The 21400-nt window shown below is 35.6% G+C and overlaps 1 protein-coding gene and 1 long non-coding RNA gene across 10 annotated transcripts in view; one reads left to right on the forward strand and one right to left on the reverse strand.

The window, feature by feature from the left end:
• Positions 1–21400, reverse strand: part of LOC138325529 (band 4.1-like protein 3) — a 130717-nt gene that overhangs the window by 88712 nt on the left and 20605 nt on the right. For 8 of the 9 annotated variants that reach the window (XM_069271261.1, XM_069271263.1, XM_069271262.1 and 5 more), the window contains exon 2: positions 11949–12114. In XM_069271261.1, the coding sequence (XP_069127362.1) occupies positions 11949–12077 (129 nt within the window). In that variant the 5' untranslated portion in view covers positions 12078–12114. Of the gene's footprint in view, positions 1–11948; positions 12115–12832; positions 12979–21400 lie in introns of those variants that run through there. The other variant, XM_069271260.1, reaches the window with a different exon arrangement.
• Positions 12852–21298, forward strand: LOC138325531 (uncharacterized). Its single transcript, XR_011208795.1, has 3 exons — positions 12852–12959; positions 17799–17852; positions 21002–21298. It is a non-coding gene; the product is annotated as an uncharacterized lncRNA (long non-coding RNA).

Below are 21400 nucleotides of genomic sequence, written 5' to 3' on the forward strand. Positions count from 1 at the left end.
GTACCATGCAACATTGCATTGAGAATTGTAGTTTTTAATCTCCAAGTCATACAATAATAATAATAGATGCTTAATTAGCATTTCGAGAAACATTTGGGTCTGCCATTTTGGATTATTTTTCACTATAAATATGAAATGGAAGAGTAGGGGTGGGGTGAAAAACGTAACAATGTCTGTCCCATCGAATCACATATCCTATCCCACAGCACCGCACTGCATCCAAAACCATATATAGACAGGTCAATTATCTTACAAACATTTCTGGTTTTGGTTTCTATATAAAAGAAATACATGTAAATTTCTAATGGATTAGTTTTGTGTGTAGATAAATTTCTAAGGGAACTTAGGTAAGTTCATGGGAAATCATACCTTTTCAAACTCAAATTGGGATTCTATAACTACAGTCAAAGCCAAGTTGAAATGATTAAGGTATTCATGTAAGACAGTTGACTTGTAAATAAGGCTTCTCCTAAAGGTCACTGATCTGTACCTAATGGATACTTCAATAAGGTCACTGTGGCATTGGGTCAAAGGACACCGCATAATGATTAGTCTCACACTGTAATATGTATGTATACACAACTCTGAGTATATGTGCACTGGACTTTGATTTCTCAAAATGACCCCCTATACATACAATAGTGGGACAATGTGAGGATGTTACATTGGATATTCCATAGTCTTATGATGCTTTGATCAAAGATAATCAGCCAAGAACCACATCACACAGAACAAAGAGTATTAATAAATTGTTCTCTTAGACCTGCATAGACTTTTTCATTGCAAACTGCAAATATTTCATAATGGGCCATTAAGCCCTGTGAAATATTAGGAAAATGATATACAACATACCCATACATATTGATCAATGTACACATTTTCTGTTGTGATGTTAAATATTCCTGATTCCTGGAGACACAGATAAGGCATGTTTATGTCAGCTATTTAAAACTTTGATATACTATACCTTATATCAGCTTTACACAGTAAAGTGTTTTCTGGTCCCACCCTCCCATAAAAACAACACTTGTTAATATACCTATATCGCTCACAAAAAGAGAGATCATATTTTCCCAAGAACAAAAAAGTCAACTCCACATGTGGCTATCAAATAACAAATGGAATTTAACTTTTGTAGAGTTTTAAGTCAATTATCCAATAACATAATGAAGTTCAGCCAAACGGAATCGCTGTGTGTATTTGGTGCCCTTTTCTTCCAGATATATGACTTTGTTATTGTTTACTTCCAGATCGGACCAGACTAGATAACAATGGACAGGTATTCTCCACAATAGATTGGTTGAAACTGAACTTACAACCATTATGTGTTTCACAATATGATGAATTTGTCAGTCATTTATGTCAAATTGTTGACATTGTCAATGTGGGTGGAGTTCATGAGCTCGGTGAGTTGAACAACAAACTATCACCTACTCAAGAGAACAGGAATAGTTGGTTCAATCACAGGTTTCCCAGAAAGCTATAGAAGTAAGCAGCAAATTCTATGATGTTATTGTCTAACAGCAGGACACTTTATCCCAATTACTTAATTGATCAAATGAGTAACAGAGGAGGAGAAAATGTAGTAGCCAGACCGGGATTTGAACTCGGGACTTCAAACACTAGCCGAATGCTCTGCCGCTCATCGCTCTCTTCTTCCAACCTTCAACCTCAAAGACATATGAAACCCCCTTACACCATCACCTTGACTGTTTTAGATGGACACCAGTTTTGTAACTGGAGAGGAGAAAATGTAGTGACCAAACCCCTAGGTTTCAAACCCGAGACCTCCGAACACTAGCCGAATGCTCTACCACTGGGCTACCTGGTCGCCGATGATTGACCCAGTCCAATCCCACCTGAAATATAAGCCCCTCTTACGACATATTTGATGGTAAGCTACTGATATTTTAACTTCAATAAGTTGGTATAGGAATTACAAAACCGTAAGCTGTATCACTTTGAATTTACCATGTTTGATGCCAATCACAGTGGTTGCACACAAGACCTTTACCACCAGAGCTTAAAGGTCAGTTAGCTGTTCTCTGGCTATTGCAGCTCAAATAGGAAATAAAACCACCAAGCCCAATATGGAAGTTGATGTCTCTCTGGGGAAGCAAACAAACTGAAGCATTATTTGATTTGGTTTGTTTGGTTTAACGTCCTATTAACAGCCAGGGTCATTTAGTTCATTCACCCCTGAAAACACATTTAGGCTCTTCCAAATCAAAGAGTAGACCAGTCCATTATGAAATTTCAGGGGTGAATGAGTAGAGGATGTGCCAGGATTAAAATTATATTACTGCTAATTTCCCTGTAACGATATGTAACTTAAACATTTGATATTTAAACATGGACACGTAACTTGATGTTTTAGCTCCCCAAAAGCATATGTTGGCCTATAAGAGAGCCGAAATCTAGGGATCATATATTCCTGGTTTTGAATAAAGCGCCTTCAATCATCGCCATGTTCGGTGACTTCGGGTTTTGTCGGATTCCGAATCGTATTACGTGACTGACGTTTGACACGATCTGCATGTGGTGAGCCAGGTAACTAGCATAGGCGCACATGTGTTTGTTTACCTTTTCCTTCTGACTTATAGGAGCAAATGTCCACAGATTGAGTATTTGAAGCATCCAATTTACACATTGCCGTAAAATATTGTGTGCATCAAATATTGTAATGTGCGAGCATTATTTTCTTTGTAGATAGAGTCTGATGTGGTCGACCACATGTTTTGTTTATGGAAAATTGTTGACATTTTCTCTTGGCTTCACAACTCTCGTTTTACTTTGAGAATGTCGCGACAATGTTCGGAAGAGTTCTGAATGATTCGACATCTTTCGAGTCTATTTTTCACGTGTACATGTTAAAAAGATTTTTTACTTTTATAGTTAAAAATACTTACAGTGCTGCAACTTTATAAAAAGTGGTAAAATTAGAAAGTTTAAAACTCAGACAAACGGAGAAAAATATGTATAACACTTAAACAGTTTTCACTATGACAAAAAGAGCGAAAGTTATAGACCATACAAATTTAAGTGGAAGAAACAGCCAACCAGTAGTCAGTACCTGGCAACTGCTCCTCATGGGAGTTGGAGGGTTTCTGATAATATGTTGGGGGCATACCATAACCACCAAACAACCAAATCCGAAGTCAGCTTTCAAGCTGAGTTCTATTTGGTATGATTTACTTAGCTCTCATAAATTTACTTCAGAATAGCATTGTGGACTGAAAACCATACATATTTTAAATTACTGGTATACATTACTGAAATATTTTGTTTACAATAAAACAATGCTGGAGTTTACAATATCATACAAGGTACAGCCAATACACATCTTTACAATGTACCTAATATACAAGTCAGCAAGAGCAAGAAATTCATATCCCATCTTGGATATCCACCTATTGATGTCATTAGTACATTGTTTAAAAAAACCTATCAATTTTAGATCTAACATTCTGGTATTTAGATACTTGGTAAAAGAATAAAACTGAAGCTAGAATTATCATAAAAAAAAATTTTTCTCTTTGGATCTGCCTCATTTGCTCCTTCTGTACAGATGCATCACATTCATCTAATCCAGACGATTGAGTCCCGTACCTGACACAGACACGTCAATATTAGCAAACATTTGGAAGACATTCTTCTCATGACGTTTCCATATGCAATAGAACCTGCTTTACTGCTCACCTCTGTATATAAAGACCATCTACTCTGACCACTTTTTTGGGTCTGTGTCATACCATTTAGCTATATAGACCATTTTTCCTTTTGGAATTTTACTGTACTATTACTGTTTTGGAAAAGGATTTCCACAATCCGTTGATTCCCCTCCTAAATTTTCCTTTCTCTACTTCTTATAGTCCAGGACTTACCTAGGTAATTTTTATATTTACCACAACAAACTGCTTGAAAATTTGAGATATATACCAGGTCATGCTTTTTGATTACTTTTGCTTCTGGTTTTTTTGCACTATATCATATTTTTTAAATCTCTTTAGACTAGAATAACAAATCCCTAATAATACAGTATATTGAGAGGCAAACAAAGAAATTGATTGATTTTTTTCATTAATACATCATTTGCATAAGAATTGTTCATCTTCGCAAGCCTCGTTATCCAACTTCTCCCATAATCCTCAGCCTACTCCATCATACAGAAATCCTTGATTTGATATAACCTTTCCAACATCCTAAATTAATGGCTCCCATGCTGAGCTTATCCATCAAGTATAGAGATAAAGTTTTCCACTTGCAGTAGTAAATGTATTTAATTTCCTTTCAGGGCTAATTTACCTTTTTAATGATTGAAATCACAGCATGCATTTCAAGCTGCTGCAACACAGGTAAATGAATATAGCATTGATAAAAGCCTGTTTTCACTAGCTCAAATTGTTATATAAATATAGTGTCTGTCTGGCTTGATCAAGTTAAAGGCATCCTCAGGGTTTTTCTGCATATTCATAGCATTTCTTATCATTTGAGTTTCTTTTAGTTATCTGTATACTCTACAAGAGCTCCTTCCATTTCTCTACATAATAGTTCAACCGCGATGTTCATGTTTTACATGCACAGTTTATTTCAACACTCATGCAGGTATTCTACAGGGTAATTTCCATGCACCAACACTATTACAAATACATACCGGTAATTTAAATACATGTATCGATACATACAAAGTTAGCATTTTAAATTTTGTGGATATTTACAGTGTAAAGGATGATTCTCAAAAGAATAAACACATTTCAAAGTCTTGTGGGTTTTTCAAGGTTACTCCCTTGAACCAATGTTTTTTTCAAACATCTATCATTCATATTTCAGTGTCCTATGGGTATTATACTGGGTGATGCCTTTAACCCCAACTTTTTACAATATCCTTATAATCTTGCTTTTTTGTCAACAGGGTGAACCAACATTACTCATAGCCCATGCATACACAACAGCATTTTGTTATTAGTGAATTTGAATGTTGAATACTTCATGCAGGTTTTATTGCTCACATACTTGGTCCATAAAGACTTGTTACATGATAAAGCACATATATGTAATAGCTGATCATTATGCAAGATGTAGGTGATAAAGGCCCTTAAAGAGCATGGAGAGACATGACTCATACTGTAAAATTGTGTGCCTCTTGCAACTTCATGTTCCTTAAAAAGTTTTTAATGAGCAAATTATAACTTATGCCAGTGAAAAGTGAGAAAGTATTATTAATGATTAATCAGTTAAATATGTGGCTTAAATATTTGACAGTGAAGAATTTTCATAAAGATGGCAGCAATCCCTTTTCTGTAAAAAGTTGACATCAATTTCTGTCTAGATTGAAGTCTTGGTTGTTATATATTAAGGAATTCATGAGCAGAAATTGGTTGGAAAGTGAACAGACAACAGCTAATCGATGACTGGGAGTTAGTAAATATCAACAGTATAAACTTCATTGACCTCAGTTTCTTTAGAGAAAACAAAACCTAATGTGGTTCAAATACATACATAAATATTCAATCTATTTCTTCTTCTTTTTTTCTTTATTTTCCTTTATCCTGGAATGTTAACTAGAAGCTTTTAAGTATGAATCTGATTTTTTTTTCTTTTTTTTTTTTGCATTAAAAAAAGTTTTTAAAGGACTTTGGAATCAATGAAATCGATATCAATCATAATTCCTTTTACCCCAAGGGTTAAAGGTCAATCAAGCAGAGATGATTAAGGGTTGTGATCAGCAGGAAATAAGAGTTAATAGGTTCTAGTAAAAAATTACAGCAAAATTTTTACATAAAGATATTTAAATCAACTTAATCTGCAGACACAAAATTATTTCTTAAACATTTATGTTAGATTTTATCAGTACAGGGAAAATGATTCTCCTATAGTAGCTATGCATTATACATTTTTTACAGCATAATTGCAGCCAAACACCAATTTGTGTTGTCTATGAAAGCTACATTAGCTGAAACAGCTGGAAAATTAAACCAATTATGTAAATTTGCTGGTAACATCACTGACCATGGAATGAATAAAGTTGGTATTGATCATAAAATACAGATGAGACAGACACGTATTTCATTACATCATAAAATGAAATATTTCGATAAAGAGATTGAATATACAGAATATTTGGATAATACAGAAATTACTCATATTTACAGTCAAAGGAAAAATTCTGGGACCTGAGTTTAATTTATTAAACTTAAATTTGTACCATATGTATTTGATACCCTACATAAAGCCTGAATACTACAGCTAAGGTTGATATTTGTTTTCTGGAACTGAGACTTAAAGATGCTCCACCGCTGACAAATGGTATTTTTCACTATCAAAAACAGCAGCAGACGATTTAACATTTTTCTTCAGTTACAAAAGTTACTTACTTTACACCATTACCATCGTTGATAAGTTTGAGCTTCTAATTTTACTTCAAAATATCGAAAATGATTAATTGCATTCCGAAAAAATTCCGTTGTACTATATCCTATATGGAATGATGTACTGGTTGCGCATGCACCAAAGGCAAAATAAATTATTTTATATTATATTTTGTGTTAACTAGACATATATATACACGATTAAACACCAATTATTGTTCAAATTATGAATATCTTATATGCTCTGTGGGCGGTGGAGCATCTTTAAGTTGCTGTGAGCCCAGTACATATGAACTTCATCATTTTAAAAAAAATGATCAAAATTCTTTGATTTAAAGCTCTTGATATTCTAACAAGATGTCTGTTTTTAAGGGAATATTTACGTTAGAAGATTGTATTATTCTGGTGATATTTGTTGATCAGGTTGGTGTTATTCTTACAGAAATCAAAATGTCTCGCATTGCATAATAGTTTCATCACTGAAATTCAAATCCAAATCTATTTTTATGGAGTTGTATTTTAAATTTCAATGCGATCTGAAAAGTGAGCATATATATATACATGTATAAGACCTTGAATTCTAATTTAGAATATGGTGACTCATACATGAAAATTAACATCATGACAACCATAGGTAATCCTCTTATCAAATCCCCCGCAATATTTTCTTTGGATTATTTTGTCAATTTTAATTAACTAAGAACTCTCATTTGATAAGGATTTCTTATTATTTATGATTTTTTTTTTTTTTTCGAAACATCACTTCTGCATATTTCCAAGAAGACGGTTAGCATCAAGTAATCTAGAGATGGACAATGAAAAAATTTCATTAACAACTCACCATGAGTAAGAAAATATACCCTATAATTAGTAATTTTATTATAAGATGAGTTTGATACTAAGGGAAAAAGCAGAAAGCTATCTGAAAATTATCTTTGATTTAAGTGTTGCAAACATAGATGCTTCAAAAAATACAATTTATTTGAAAAGTAATGAGAATTAGATGAAAAACACCCATACTTTTCACAAAGTGATCACAAATCATGCTGCATAATATATGCATCAGATATTACAAAGGTATGAAATTTGTATTATTTAAGCATTGATGTCACTATTTTTTAATTTTATCGGGGTATGAAAAAAAAATTTGTTTGCAAACTGTGTGAATCTGTGTAGCGGATTCTCACAAAAGTTTGCAAACAATTTTTTTTTCATAATCTGATAAAATTAAAAAAATAGTGACATCAATAATTATAATTAATTTTAAACTCTATTTGATAAAATGAAGTATGTTTAAATGTAACGTTATAGTGGTTTTTTAAGGGATTCTTTTTTCCGAATCAATACACAACGTCAATGTCTCTATTGTGACGTCACGAAAATGTCAGGGTTTCGCGCCATTCTCGGTTTTTTTTTTCATAGTGGTATGCAAAAAAAACATTGGCCAATCAGAAAGCCAGATTTGGTATGAAAACAAAGAAAAATTAATTATTCAACAATGAATCAATAACTGTTTATGTAGAATTTCCAATCTCACATAATATTCTTTCTTTTTTATCAGGATTGGTCCATAGTTTGGTAAAGATTATAGAATCCATGACATCAGTATTAAAGAAGAAACACCTTGATCCAAACTCACTGGATATCCAGACCAAGTAGATATGAGAGGAATACTTCTGAGACATTATACTGCATGGAGATTTGAATACTCAACAGTTGATCTTCACCTGTAAGGGAGGACAACTCCTACTGGAGCTTATTTTCTATGGAGCATGAAATGTTAGATCCTGATAAAATAAGACCCATTATTGAAAGTAACACATATATTCCTAAAAATCCTCCATGACAAAGATGAACAGGATAAAAAAATAGCTTCAACTGTAAAATATTCAAAGCAAGTGACATGTTTTGGAACATGATCAAAGTCTGAATTATACATTCTATTTTAGAATTGATTTTGAGAGTTTTTTAAGCTTCAGACTCCAAATGATTATTTAATGTAAATGATCAAATCAAATGCTTACACCTACACATTTTCTGAATTTAACACACCTATATTATCAATCAGTATAGTTCTACTTTATCTATCTACATTGTCTATAATATTCAATAAAAACACAAACTGGAGTATTCAAGATAATTCTTTTTTTTTTCAGCGGATAAAAGGAATAAAAACTTTGAGCACAAAGCCTTGAAGCATGGCTTGTCTTCTCAGAGAAATAATCGTAACAGACATGTGCTGTATCTTTTGGAATCTTGACAGATAGTTGGCAGAAGCAAATCGCCTTTCTGTTGTTCAATGGCCTCACCACACCCACTTCATGTTTACAAATACATGTCAATTTCACCTACAGCTGTCAGAGAAATATTTCTTTTTGTATCATATCATGATCAAATTGTGAGAGAGAATTAAACCATGTTTTTTTTCCTGAATGTATGTGTATATCTATTACAAATACAGGTCTGATAGTAAAATCTTTTATTATACCTCAAGTGAGAATCCTGCATTCTGATTGGTCGAGAGATATTTGGTATTTTACACTATCACATGGCAGGTAACATTAGAACAATAGGAAACAATAGACACGTTCGTAGCAACCCCCTAGCAACGGGTGATAGTGTATTTTTGACAGTGCAAAATATTGACCGCCCGAAAAAGATGCGCACTCGTTTCTTTTTTCGACGCCATCTTTGTTTTTTGAAGCGACGCTTCAAAATTTTTCTGGAGCTATTTAGTAATAGTGTTGCCAAATTAGTCTGTTTATCAATAAAAAATCATATTAAGGACGGAGCTTTCCGTTCATGTCTTTTCGGTAACCGTTAAAGCGCTATATGTTGGTTTTTATGAACCCGTCGGTGATTAGGTGAACGGAAGACATGCGATTTCAAGCGTCTTCGTGACGTTGCTAATGTTGTAAACAGACAACGGGACGAAACCAAAACTCATTGAGATTTACAAAAACGTTAAGATTTAAACAAACACAGGAGACAAGACAACAAGAATTTTCACTTAATGTGTATTGTGAGTATTATTATTTTTTTTTTATAATACAATGATAGCTAGTTCTACTGAGTAGAAGCTGATAAGCTATTCTACTGCCGACAGTGACTGTTCGACTTTTGCTAAAATCAGTTAAAATGTTTCAATAGATTGCAAATACTTGAAAACTACTTTTGTTTCTAGACTTTTGGTATAATAAAATAAATACTACCTGCATTAGAGGGTGACAGTGCCTAGTCTCACCCCTCGGCTTCGCCTCGGGTGACAGTGATATCCTCGGGGTTACACTAGGCACTGTCACCCTCTAATGCAGGTAGTATTTATATAATATTAACTTAGAAATTTAAAAAAAAACAAGGGAAAGAAAAGAATACATGATGATACCACTGAATAATTTTGTCATCAGAAACCCAATCTGATTGAAAAATCTGCCATTTTCAAAATTTGGATCTGATTTGAATATAAACTTAGTATAACAGCATTTATATGTTCATATTTCCTAATGCCCCTTTATAATATACATGTTATGTTATTTATGAATAACAATATGAATATCTTGTAGATTGAAAAACAATAAGTACATAATGCAATCTCTTCTTTTTGTCAGTCATCAATTTTATGCAGTTTTTTTCCAAATGCTATCTAATAATTCACGATGTATATTTCAGTGCAGCAAAGATATATGTCCATACTAATGTAAAATTTATCGAGTCATCAATATTTTAATATTTCTTTTCATCATTTTGATGTAAACATTCCTTATTTACGTTCATCGGTATATGTTAATTTTGTTTCCTTCTCATTCTGGACACGAACAACAACAAAAAAATTGCTTCTATAATCTGACTTGTGGATTTTTTCCACATTTTACCTGAACAGGTGATTTGTTCTGCAGGTAAAAATGTGCATGGTGAATCAGATTAAATGGAGATCTAGAAAGATGCACCTGTCTACAGCTAAACACAAACAAAAAAATACGTCTGGTGAATGTCTGATTCAATATTTCCTTTCTCTCTCTCCCTAACAAGTTACATTCTGACTGCACATTATAGCCCCTATGAATCAGCTGAAAATCTGAACAGTACAACGTTGATGCAGGTAGAAAGTCATACTCCCACTTTTTTAGTAATATCACAGACAGCTATAGTTACATGTACATATAAATGAATACTAGCCAGATGCAATATATCTTGAGAAATCTATATATCATTAAATATACATGTACATGTATAGTAAAACCTGCCTTAGCAATCGACTCTGTATAAAGACCACCTGCTTAATAAGACCACTTTCTTTGGGTCCAAAACCTAGCTATTTTCTTTTTGTTGTGTATAAACTCCCAGTTAATGCATTCAGGATATATACATGTATTCTAGATTAAATTCAAAATGATATACATGTATATAGATAGATGCAGGTGAATCTTTCACTTTTCAATATCCTATATTTTTACCATTTAATTTGAATATTGGCCAAGAGCAAACTTCTTACCCTATTTTTCAACAATAGAAACAGAATTAATAATAAAAGTTTACTTAGAAATCCAATTATGATTCAGATTTACCTGGCAAAAACAATAATCATATATTTCATTGTAGTAAGAAATCCTATTAAAGAATATTTTAGATATTCAATTTTTTCCCCATTTATGCGCTGATCAACATCACCTGAATGTTTACATTCAATATGCCAGGCCATTCTTCATCACAGAGCACAAACACAGCAGATGACACAGATTTATTAGGTAAACAATGATAAAATCTATCTGTCTGATATCAATGCAGAGCCTGTTGACAAGCTGCCTTATATTGATACCTGAACAAACTGGAATAAACCTGTCTAAACTGAAATCTGCCTAGACAGAACCAACCTGCACAAACTGAAGTAAAGGCTTATATTCATATATCTGTACAAACAGGACTCCATGTCTTTTTGACGCCTGCATGAATAAGACCAACCTGTAGTTAAGGACATCTCTAGAATCGGGATCTACATATACCTGTCTAAATAGACGCCTGCATGAATAGAACCATCCTGCACACACTGAAGAGGCTTACACAAAATTGTTTTATATTGATACCTGTACAAGCAGTATTCCCCTGTCTTAATTGACAACAGGGCTTATACAGGGCTTAAATGTCTGAATTGACACTTACATATGTATAGTACAGATCCAACCTGTATTAATTAAATGACATTTCCAGGAACAAGTCCAGCAAGTATTCATTAGCACTAGTATGGACAAGTCCAGTCTCCATGAATAGAACCTAAGCTACCTTTCTTAATCAACACCTGTCAAAACAGGAATAACCTGTCTTGAATGAAACATGCATCAATACGATTACCATCTCTTTGATATTTGACACCTGCATAAACAGAATCAACCTGTCTTAACTGACACCTGCATAAACTGGCTTCGATTTCTCGAAACAAAAGTTCAGATTTAAGTCAAAACAATTAAGTTAATAACTTATGAATATTTTTTACTTCAGTCAGGTTTTGACTTTTTTTTTTGAGAAATCCATCCCTGAACAACACTGTCTGATAATATCTGATAAATCAGAAGGCTAATAATTTACCTTAACATCAGGGATAGCTTCAGGACTTTCGACATTTTCAGCCGGCTTATCTGGGACAGGTTCCTCATCAGCATCCTCCAGTCCTTCGACTGTCGCTGTGGGAGCAGTTTTCTCTCCCTCCTGTGTCATATTGTCACAGCTTTATTCAACTTCACTCCAACTTATTCTGTGGAAAACAAATGAATCAAAAAGTCAAATTAAGTATAAACAACTGACAAAATTCCGGTTGGATCCCTGGATACACTACGTATAAAAGCTGAAATAAAATTCAGCCACTGGCAATTACCACCAGCCAGTTTCGGCAGCAAAAAACACCAACTATACTTCCTGTTGTTCACCACGATAATACAATTACCATGACGACCCATCCATGTCAAAAATGAACAATTTCCTTTTGTATGTTATTTAACACATGGCTGGCTTTATATATGTAAAATATTTTATGTCCAAACTGAGATATACAAATGTAGATATGATACAACAAGGTATTAATATGATACATGGGATGATTTTAATCTCAAAAGGAACATTTTTAAAGGCAAAAATTACAAATTCTCTATTAGTATTTGGTTTCACGACAAGATACACCAAGTTCTTTACAGATTAATTTTCTAAAACCAACCCACCATAGGTTAATCTAAGAAATTAAACATGCTCAGGAAGTAAGTCTATGTAAGTCATAATTAAGTCAAATATCTATCCATATAGTTAGGAAAATAACAAATACATTGAGACAAATTTTGTATTTTTTCCTTAGTAGAACTTTCTCGTTGTTACAAGCAGACATGGAAACAGACCTATGTACAGACACCCACACAAATACCTGTATATCATATTACCTGAACATGCATTGGTAAAACAACAACAAGACAATTAATACACACCTGGAAATTTTGTTTACCTCCTAGACAACCTGATAGTAAATCCCAATATCATTGTTTACAAAGTGTGTCGGCAGAGTGATACCTTGGACAGCATCAGCAGCCTGTGTGTCAGGATGGTCTGATACAGGTGAGATAACGATGTAATGTTAGCACGCACCACTACTGTCATTACCTGCACGAATAATACCTGCATGTCTACAGCTCACTTAATGAAAGGAAGAACATCCTGACAAAAGGTGCCAGGGGCCTGTATACTACAAAATGAGTCTGTATAATATCTTCAACAATGCTGTACCATGAAGTGTGTTTCATTAGCTCATAATTTCCTTTTTTTTTGTCTTTTTAATTACAATCTTGTAAACAAGAGGCCCAGAGGACCTGTATCGCTCACCTGTTTTTTTGAAAATAGCCAAATTGACCCTTTTTGACCAAGCCCCTCAGGCCCCCAGGAGGTCAGCCCCATCATCTTAACAATTTTGAATCCCCACCCTATAAGTATGCTACCATTGCATTATGAGTGCTATCCCATGCTTAGTTTCAGAGAAGAAGTTGTTTATATGGAAATAGCTAAATTGACCCCTTTTGACCCCGACCCTCAGGCCCCCCGGGTGTCAGTCCAATCATTTGTACAATTTTGAATCCCCGCCCTATAAGGATGCTGCCACTGTATGAGTGCTCTCCCATGCTTAGTTTCAGAGAAGAAGTTGTTTATATGAAATAGCCAAATTAACTCCTTTGGCCTCGCCCCTCAGTCCCCCAGGGTGTCAGCCCGACCATTTGTACAATTTTTCAGTCAGTAACCCATAAGGAGGCTACCGGTCAAATCTTGTTAAGTTCCGACCAGGGGTTATGGAGAAGAAGCCGGACGCCACAGTATGGCATATATGCTTATGAGTTGGTTCTTCAGACAAGGTGGGCTAAAAATTATGACTTTGGTGCTTTAACTTTAATTAATCTCAAAAAGGATGTGAGAGCAAAAGTTGCCTGTGGCCTGTAGACTACAAAGCTATTTGGGTTAAATTTGTCTTTGAAAGCCAAGTCTTTTTATTTTTATCTATTTTTTATTTTTATTTTTTGTCAAATTGTGTTGAATTTGGCCATAAGTGTTATAAGGAAATGGTCTTGTTAAGCAGGTGGTCATTTACCAGCGGTGGTCACTATATAATGGCAAGTTTTAATGTACTACAGCTCTTAAAAGTTCTTGTTCCACTTGTCGTACAATTTGTTTTTTACATTAAAATAAGAAATCAACATCTCGGTATTCCAATGGAATGTACATAAGAAACAATATGGCTGACAGAGCAAGATTTCAAACAATTTGACGTTTGAAGTTAACGTAACATGTAGTATGAATGATAAACAAGCAATGACAAAGTATCATCTGAACAGGTATTCCATTGGCCTAAGAGATAGTTACAACAGAGGAAGATTGCAATACCAAATATGAGAAAAATACTATGCATATAGGTCAATACAAGCTTTCGTATGTTAAGAACAGAGGTTACTTCCTAAGATTTACGCATGCTTTCCAAGATCACAAGGGAGGTAATGGACTAATCATTGGAATACAGAAAATTAATAGTCTAGTAAATCATCCCCTACGGTTTGTGTTTATGTAAATAACCAACATGCTATTGATTATAGATGTACAATGACTTCTGGCAGCACTTGCGGATGCAAAAAATGGCTTACACATGTATAATAATAGCCCAAGTCAATATTCGCCAATGATGGAAACAAACGTTTTTTTTCAGTAATCTATTGTAAATTGATATTGTTGATCTATTCAATCTGGTTTCTTTAATCATCTTCCAGTAAAATGCAGCAATTAGAATTGAATCAATTCACAAGGAGTTCAATATATATATATCTTGTAGTTTATAGATATCTGTTACCATAGTTACTGTAGCAACTACACTTCTGAATTTGCAGGTAAATGCTTTGAAGATCGAGGCATTGACTCATTGACTCAAACATCTGAGATGAGCCTCTTAATCAAAACATTATAATCAGAATGTTAATGGTTTAAATTTATTTACGTTTGAAACTATTTACAATGCGTTATGAAAAACACTACTGTTAGAAATTTTTAAATGCGATTAACTTTCACATATTTCATTAGCAAGTAGAAATTGTGAAAAATAAATTGGTGCAAATATGTGCTATGCATAAGAACAGTTAAACCTTATGAATCTAAAATCTAAATTGCAAAATTTAATTGCCACGAAACATAAGTTTGAAATGAAGACCCATAAATATTAAGTTACCATGAAAATAAGTTGGTGTACGCATATTGTAACTACCAATAGTTTGTGTTAAAGGGTAAAATTTTCAGTTTCAATTCAATACTGTTAACCAACTTTTATTCACGGCTACTAAATTTCGCAAATTCCGTTTCAAAACAAGTTCGTGGAAATTAACTTTCGCAGAACAGACTACGTATAGTTCTACTTTCATTTGATACTATCATACTAAGTCATATCGATAAAAATTTGCGGAGCTAAACTTTAGCGAATTTTAGTCGATCACAAAATTTGCAAAAGTAAATCACACGCAAATAAAAGTTGGTTTACAGTATTGAGTTCAAAATCAAAACTGATGCTTGGATTCAATGCAGCACAAATCAGGTACTATACTTTTTATGATGCAAAAAAACTTAAAATGGATTGTCAAGATTTAAAGTCAAACCAAGGAACTAATTTCACAGGCAGTGTCAAATACAAACAATAAAACTCCTCCATTTAACAAATAATTATACCTCTTAAGGCATTGGTATTATTGGTAACTCCATTTAGCTTGAGAAAAACTCCAGTGATTTGTACTGAGCAAGTAAAGCAGAAAAATCCCATCTGTACAGGCGGTGATAATTGGTGTTAATTTATGTATTTAATTAATCTGTGTAGCCATTGGCTCATTAACCCAGACGGTAACAATTGTAATCTTAACAGAATCTCAGATGCATATTTCGTTTTTATAAATGTTATTTTTCTAGAATCTAGAATATTTCTTCAAACCAATGTGGTGTCACAGGAAATGCAGATTGAAATTTAATTTAAACCAAAGAATACAGAATGGAAGATTGTAGAATGGATAAGTACTGTCAGACATGAAATTTTAAAATTGATTTTTGAATAAATATTTATCAGCCATTCCAAATAAGTATAGTACATGACATTGTATCAGCTTTGTCATTCAGAAGCTTTGAATTTCACATGTGCTTCTCTACTTTGAAATCATGCAGTTATTCAGACAGAAAATTAAGTCTTTGCAACATCTGAATGCATCTGTTTTAAAAACATTGATGTGTGTCCGCTAAATTCTATTATTTATAGACAAGGATTAACATAAGACTTAAGGCACATTTCACAGACAGAACAATTTTGATAAATCTGACATTTGAGCTTATAGGAATGTGACATCAAAACTCACTTATCTTTGCCTTAGCGGCCAGAAAGTGAAAATTGATATCAAAATTTGACAAGTCAAGACAAACTGTGGTGAAACTGACTTTTATCATAGCCATGTTTTTATCAGCAGCCTTCCCTTGGTAAAACCACTTTAAACAGATGGGATGAAGATTAAAGCTTAAACATCTGAAACTACCAGAACCCAGCTGACCAGTGAGAGAGGAAAGACAGATGTCTGGGTTCTCAGTAGTAATTATACATTCTGATAAAACATTTTACACATCATTAACTTGCAGAGAGGAAATGTAGCCAAGTGGTCAGTTGGAGAAATCCAATTTCATTTTCAGACATAATCATCGAAAAATATCCCATTTCACTGCACCTTGTGAATTTGGGCCTGTCTATCCATAAAAGATTTGAATAGTAACTGTCATATTAATTAAGACCTTTCATCTGTGCCCCAATCACGGGTCTGTCTCAATTATGTACAATGTCTAATGTGATATTGAGAAGGTCAAGTGGGGCAGTATAATTAGCATAATCGGCTGAACTCTATGGGTGTTTTTATGAATGGCAGTCATTGGGAAATTATTACAATTAAGCTAAATGTACAAGTCTGAATGTGACAAAACATGCCTTTCCAATTTCTAATATTTAAAACTGAGAGGTGAGAGCTGAGGGGGAAAAGAGATGGAAATCCCTCTTTAGAGTGACCATTGGAATTCTTTGAGATCAGCTAGAGACTGAGGGGCTTGAGTTGAGGGGGCTTACTAAATCAGGCAAGGTTATAATTAAACAGTGTGCAGGACCTCAAAACATAGAGGGTATCAAAAAAGATTGGACATTGTCAAGAAATGGTAGGAATATGAAATTGAATAGTGAGATATTATGTTGTGTACATGTATGTAATTTACAAAGTGTGATATATGGAAGAGGTGGTGATGGAGAGATACACACATTAGTTATGGAAATAATATATACAAAAAATGTATATACGATTTCGAAATACAAAATGTGATTTCATAAATTGAACTATAACAAGAGGCCCAGAGCATTTTTTCATAATTACTTTATTTATTCTACAAATTCATACAAAACACTTCCGATGGCCCAGACGTAAGCACGCAAGGGGTTTTTAAGAGGTGGAGGAAATCAGACTGCCCAGAGAAAACCCACTTAATCGGGCAGGCCACCTCTAACCCTTCCATGTGCATGCCGGGGATGTAAGAAAATTGAATCTCTGTAGTCATTTTGATTAGGTTTGTGATTTGTAAATTGATTATAGATTGGATGAATCTTTCATCCTGTGCACTCAACTTGATCAGGCTACAAGTATGATCTGGGATAATAATGTTTACAGTAACACACCTCCATCCATTAATGTATTACAACTACACACAGTACTTAAATCCTACAGCCCTTAGCATGTCTGGTTACTCAACTAAATTACATATCTTGGTAAGTTAAATGGGATATGAAATTAAATATAAGTGCCAGATATATGTAGAGTAACCGGTATAACTGGTATGTGTAAGAAATATAATTTTCTATAGCAACAGGGCAAGAGTAGTGTGCCGCCAGCCGGGCTAAAACCCGTGACCTTGGACACACTGGTACGTAACTTTACTGACAAATCTAAAGGGAATTTCTCCAATCTTTTGAAGCTGGAAGGCGACCGTATCATAATAAGGGGGTTGTGAGATCCCAAAATGAGGTGGGTAAAGTACTATTTACCATCGATTAGTCCCATTTCCAGTGATTACGATGTAACGTCTGGTCAAATGATAATGTCATAATCACCGGATGGTGGGACTAAATCAACAGTAAATTGTACTTTAACCACATCGTTTTGGGATCTCAAAACTGTATTCATTGATGGTTTGGTTAAAGAAATCAGTTCTAAGAGAAAAACTGTTAACAACTGTTCAAGGTTGTGAGATTATAACTACAGTGTGAAGCAATTGCATGTGTGCAGTGTAAAATGGTTTATATGCGAGGTGCTGAATTGCAAGAAAAGCTGCCTAGAGTAACCCAAGAAAAACCACCGCCTGTCGATCTGGTAATGCCTCACATGGGATTCAATCTTGGTACCCAGAGGTACAGAGCTTTTGGTAATATGTGGGGATATCTTAATCATTCAGCCTGAGCATGGCCCTAAAATGTGGAACATAGTGTAAAATAGGTAACTTACAATTAAGTGTGGTGCAAATGTGCAATGTAGAACATATAGGTGTGAAAACGTATGTGGTGCATGTCGTGTAAATGAGCTGCAGATGCACAATGCAGAAGAAAGTGTGATAATAGCTATAGGCTTATAATAGAGAGTGTGTTACTGTGGAGAGAATACATATAACTGGTATTTTTTAGTCTAGAATACTTTGGCTGATCTGTACAGGCTTCTGATTGACATGTCCAGAACTGTACAGTCTGCTGCCAGAAGAAAGTGGTGTAAGAAAATATGAATTCAATCTCAACACCAGATTTTTTGTTTATCTATTTTTAGTAAACATGACAGAACATACAGATACATAAATCTACACTCAGCCCACATGTTTATAGTGTCTGTATAGTGATGGTCTCAACATCTGTTAACTCTACCCCCTCCCCTTACCCCCTCCCTACCACAAGGCTTCATCCCTAACCCTCCCTTTATCTCTCTCCAAAGAATTCCTCCAGTACCCCCTCCATTCACCATCACCCAGACCTGAAGGATTTCTCCCTGCCCCTTCCTTCACCTCCTCTCATCCAAGGATTTCTCCCTACCCCTTCCTTCACCTCCTCTCATCCAAGGATTTCTCCCTACCCCTCCCTTCACCTCCTCTCACCCAAGGATTTCTCCCTACCCCTTCTGTCACCTCCTCTCACCCCAAGGATTTCTCCCTGCCCCTTCCTTCACCTCCTCTCATCCAAGGATTTCTCCCTACTCCTCCCTTCACCTTCTCTCACCCAAAAATTTCTATCTTCCCCTCCCTTCACCTCCTCTCACCCCATGGATTTTTCCCTACCCCTCCCTTCACCTTCTCTCACCCAAAAGATTTATCCCTACCCTTCCCTTCACCACCGCACACCCCAAGGATTTATCCTAACCCCTCCCTTCACCTCCTCTCACCCCAAGAATTTATCCTTACCCCTTCCTTCACCTTCTCTCACCCCAAGGGTTTATCCCTACCCCTCCCTTCACCTCCTCTCACCCCAAGGATTTTTCCCTTCCCCTCCCTTCACCTCCTCTCACCCCAAGGATTTCTCCCTACCCCTCCCTTCACCTTCTCTCACCCAAAAGATTTATCCCCACCCTTCCCTTCACCTCCGCTCACCCCAAGGATTTATCCTAACCCCTCCCTTCACATCCTCTCACCCCAAGGATTTATCCTTACCCCTCCCTTCACCTTCTCTCACCCCAAGGGTTTATCCCTACCCCTCCCTTCACCTCCTCTCACCCCAACGATTTCTCCCTACCCCTCCCTTCACCTCCTCTCACCACAAGGATTTATCCCTGCCCCTTCCTTCACCTCCTCTCACCCCAAGGATTTCTCCCTACCCCTCCCTTCACCTCCTCTCACCCCAAGGATTTATCCCTACCCCTCCCTTCACCTCCTCTCACCCCAAGGATTTATCCCTACCCCTCCCTTCACCTCCTCTCACCCCAAGGATTTCTCTCTACCCCTCCCATCACTTCCTCCTCACCACCCCAAGGATTTATCCCTACCCCTCCCTTTACCTCCTCTCACCCCAAGAATTTTTCCCTACCCCTCCCTTCACTTCCTCTCACCCCAAGGATTTCTCCCTACCACTCCCATCACTTCTTCCCCACCCTGCTCATCCCATACTCTTCTAGTCCTGCATGATCACCTTCTTTCACTGTCCTCATCCCACAACTTCCTCCCCATCCCTTTCCAAATTCTAACAATTCAGATTCTGAATTTTACCACCTACCCACCCTAAGGCTTTTTACTCACCCCCTTCCCAAATCTACCAATCCTGACCCGAATTTCTCCACATCTCCACCCAAAAGCTTCCTCCCCAACCCCTCCACAAATCTATTAATTCTGACCCCAATTTTACCACATCTCCACCCAAAAGCTTCCTCTCCAACCCCTCCACAAATCTATTAATTCTGACCCCAATTTTACCACATCTCCACCCAAAAGCTTCCTCCCCAACCCCTCCACAAATCTATTAATTCTGACCCCAATTTTACCACATCTCCACCCAAAAGCTTCCTCCCCAACCCCTCCACAAATCTATTAATTCTGACCCCAATTTTACCACATCTCCACCCAAAAGCTTCCTCCCCAACCCCTCCACAAATCTATTAATTCTGACCCCAATTTTACCACATCCCCACCCCAAGGTTTCATCCTTCTGATCCCCCTTCACCTCATCCTGATAATGAGCCTCCTCCCCCACTCTCCCCCTACTCTTCTGATCCCCAGATTCCCTCCCTTCCTCAATCACCACACTGGTAAATCTGAGATAAGACACCAACAGATGTTCTGAAATGTTAGAAGCCCCAATGCCTTTGTGGAACATACATATTAACACTGTGAAGCATATAAACTTTAATATCATATTTTTATGACCTCTGCAGATATTGGTGGTGATGGGATGTCAGTTCTCATCACCTAGTAGTGGCCATGGATCTGAATGTTAGTTATCAATAATCATAACCCTGTGAATTCCTATGAATAATGCAAATATCACCAGCTCAAATTTGTTGGTTAGAGTTTTTTGTTCCTCATAAAGTTGTTAATTCATTTTACAGGCAAAGTTATCCTTGAAGTAGCCAAGTGAATTACCTAAATGGAAGATATTGAGACTTCCAATATCACGGCTGCCGTCATAATAGACATGCAGGACCCATTTTCATAAACATTCATCATATTAAGAAATCCTTGAATTATAATTTACCATAGGAACGCATTACAGAAGTTAAGGAAAAAATCTTCAGTTAAAGAACTTCTGCAATGCTTTCCTATCGGAAATTATGGAATTTTCTTGAATTGATTAAAGAATGTGAAGGAATTCGGCCAGGTGAGTTACCTATATCAATGTATGACATTATGAGATCTTCGATACTAAGGATGACCTTAAAATTACAACAGCATAAACCTTCTGCTGCTCATTTTGCAAAAAGCAAATAATAATAGGTAAAGTTTATCCA

This window comes from Argopecten irradians, chromosome 6, assembly GCF_041381155.1.
Source record: "Argopecten irradians isolate NY chromosome 6, Ai_NY, whole genome shotgun sequence".
Taxonomy (NCBI): Eukaryota; Metazoa; Mollusca; class Bivalvia; order Pectinida; family Pectinidae; genus Argopecten; species Argopecten irradians.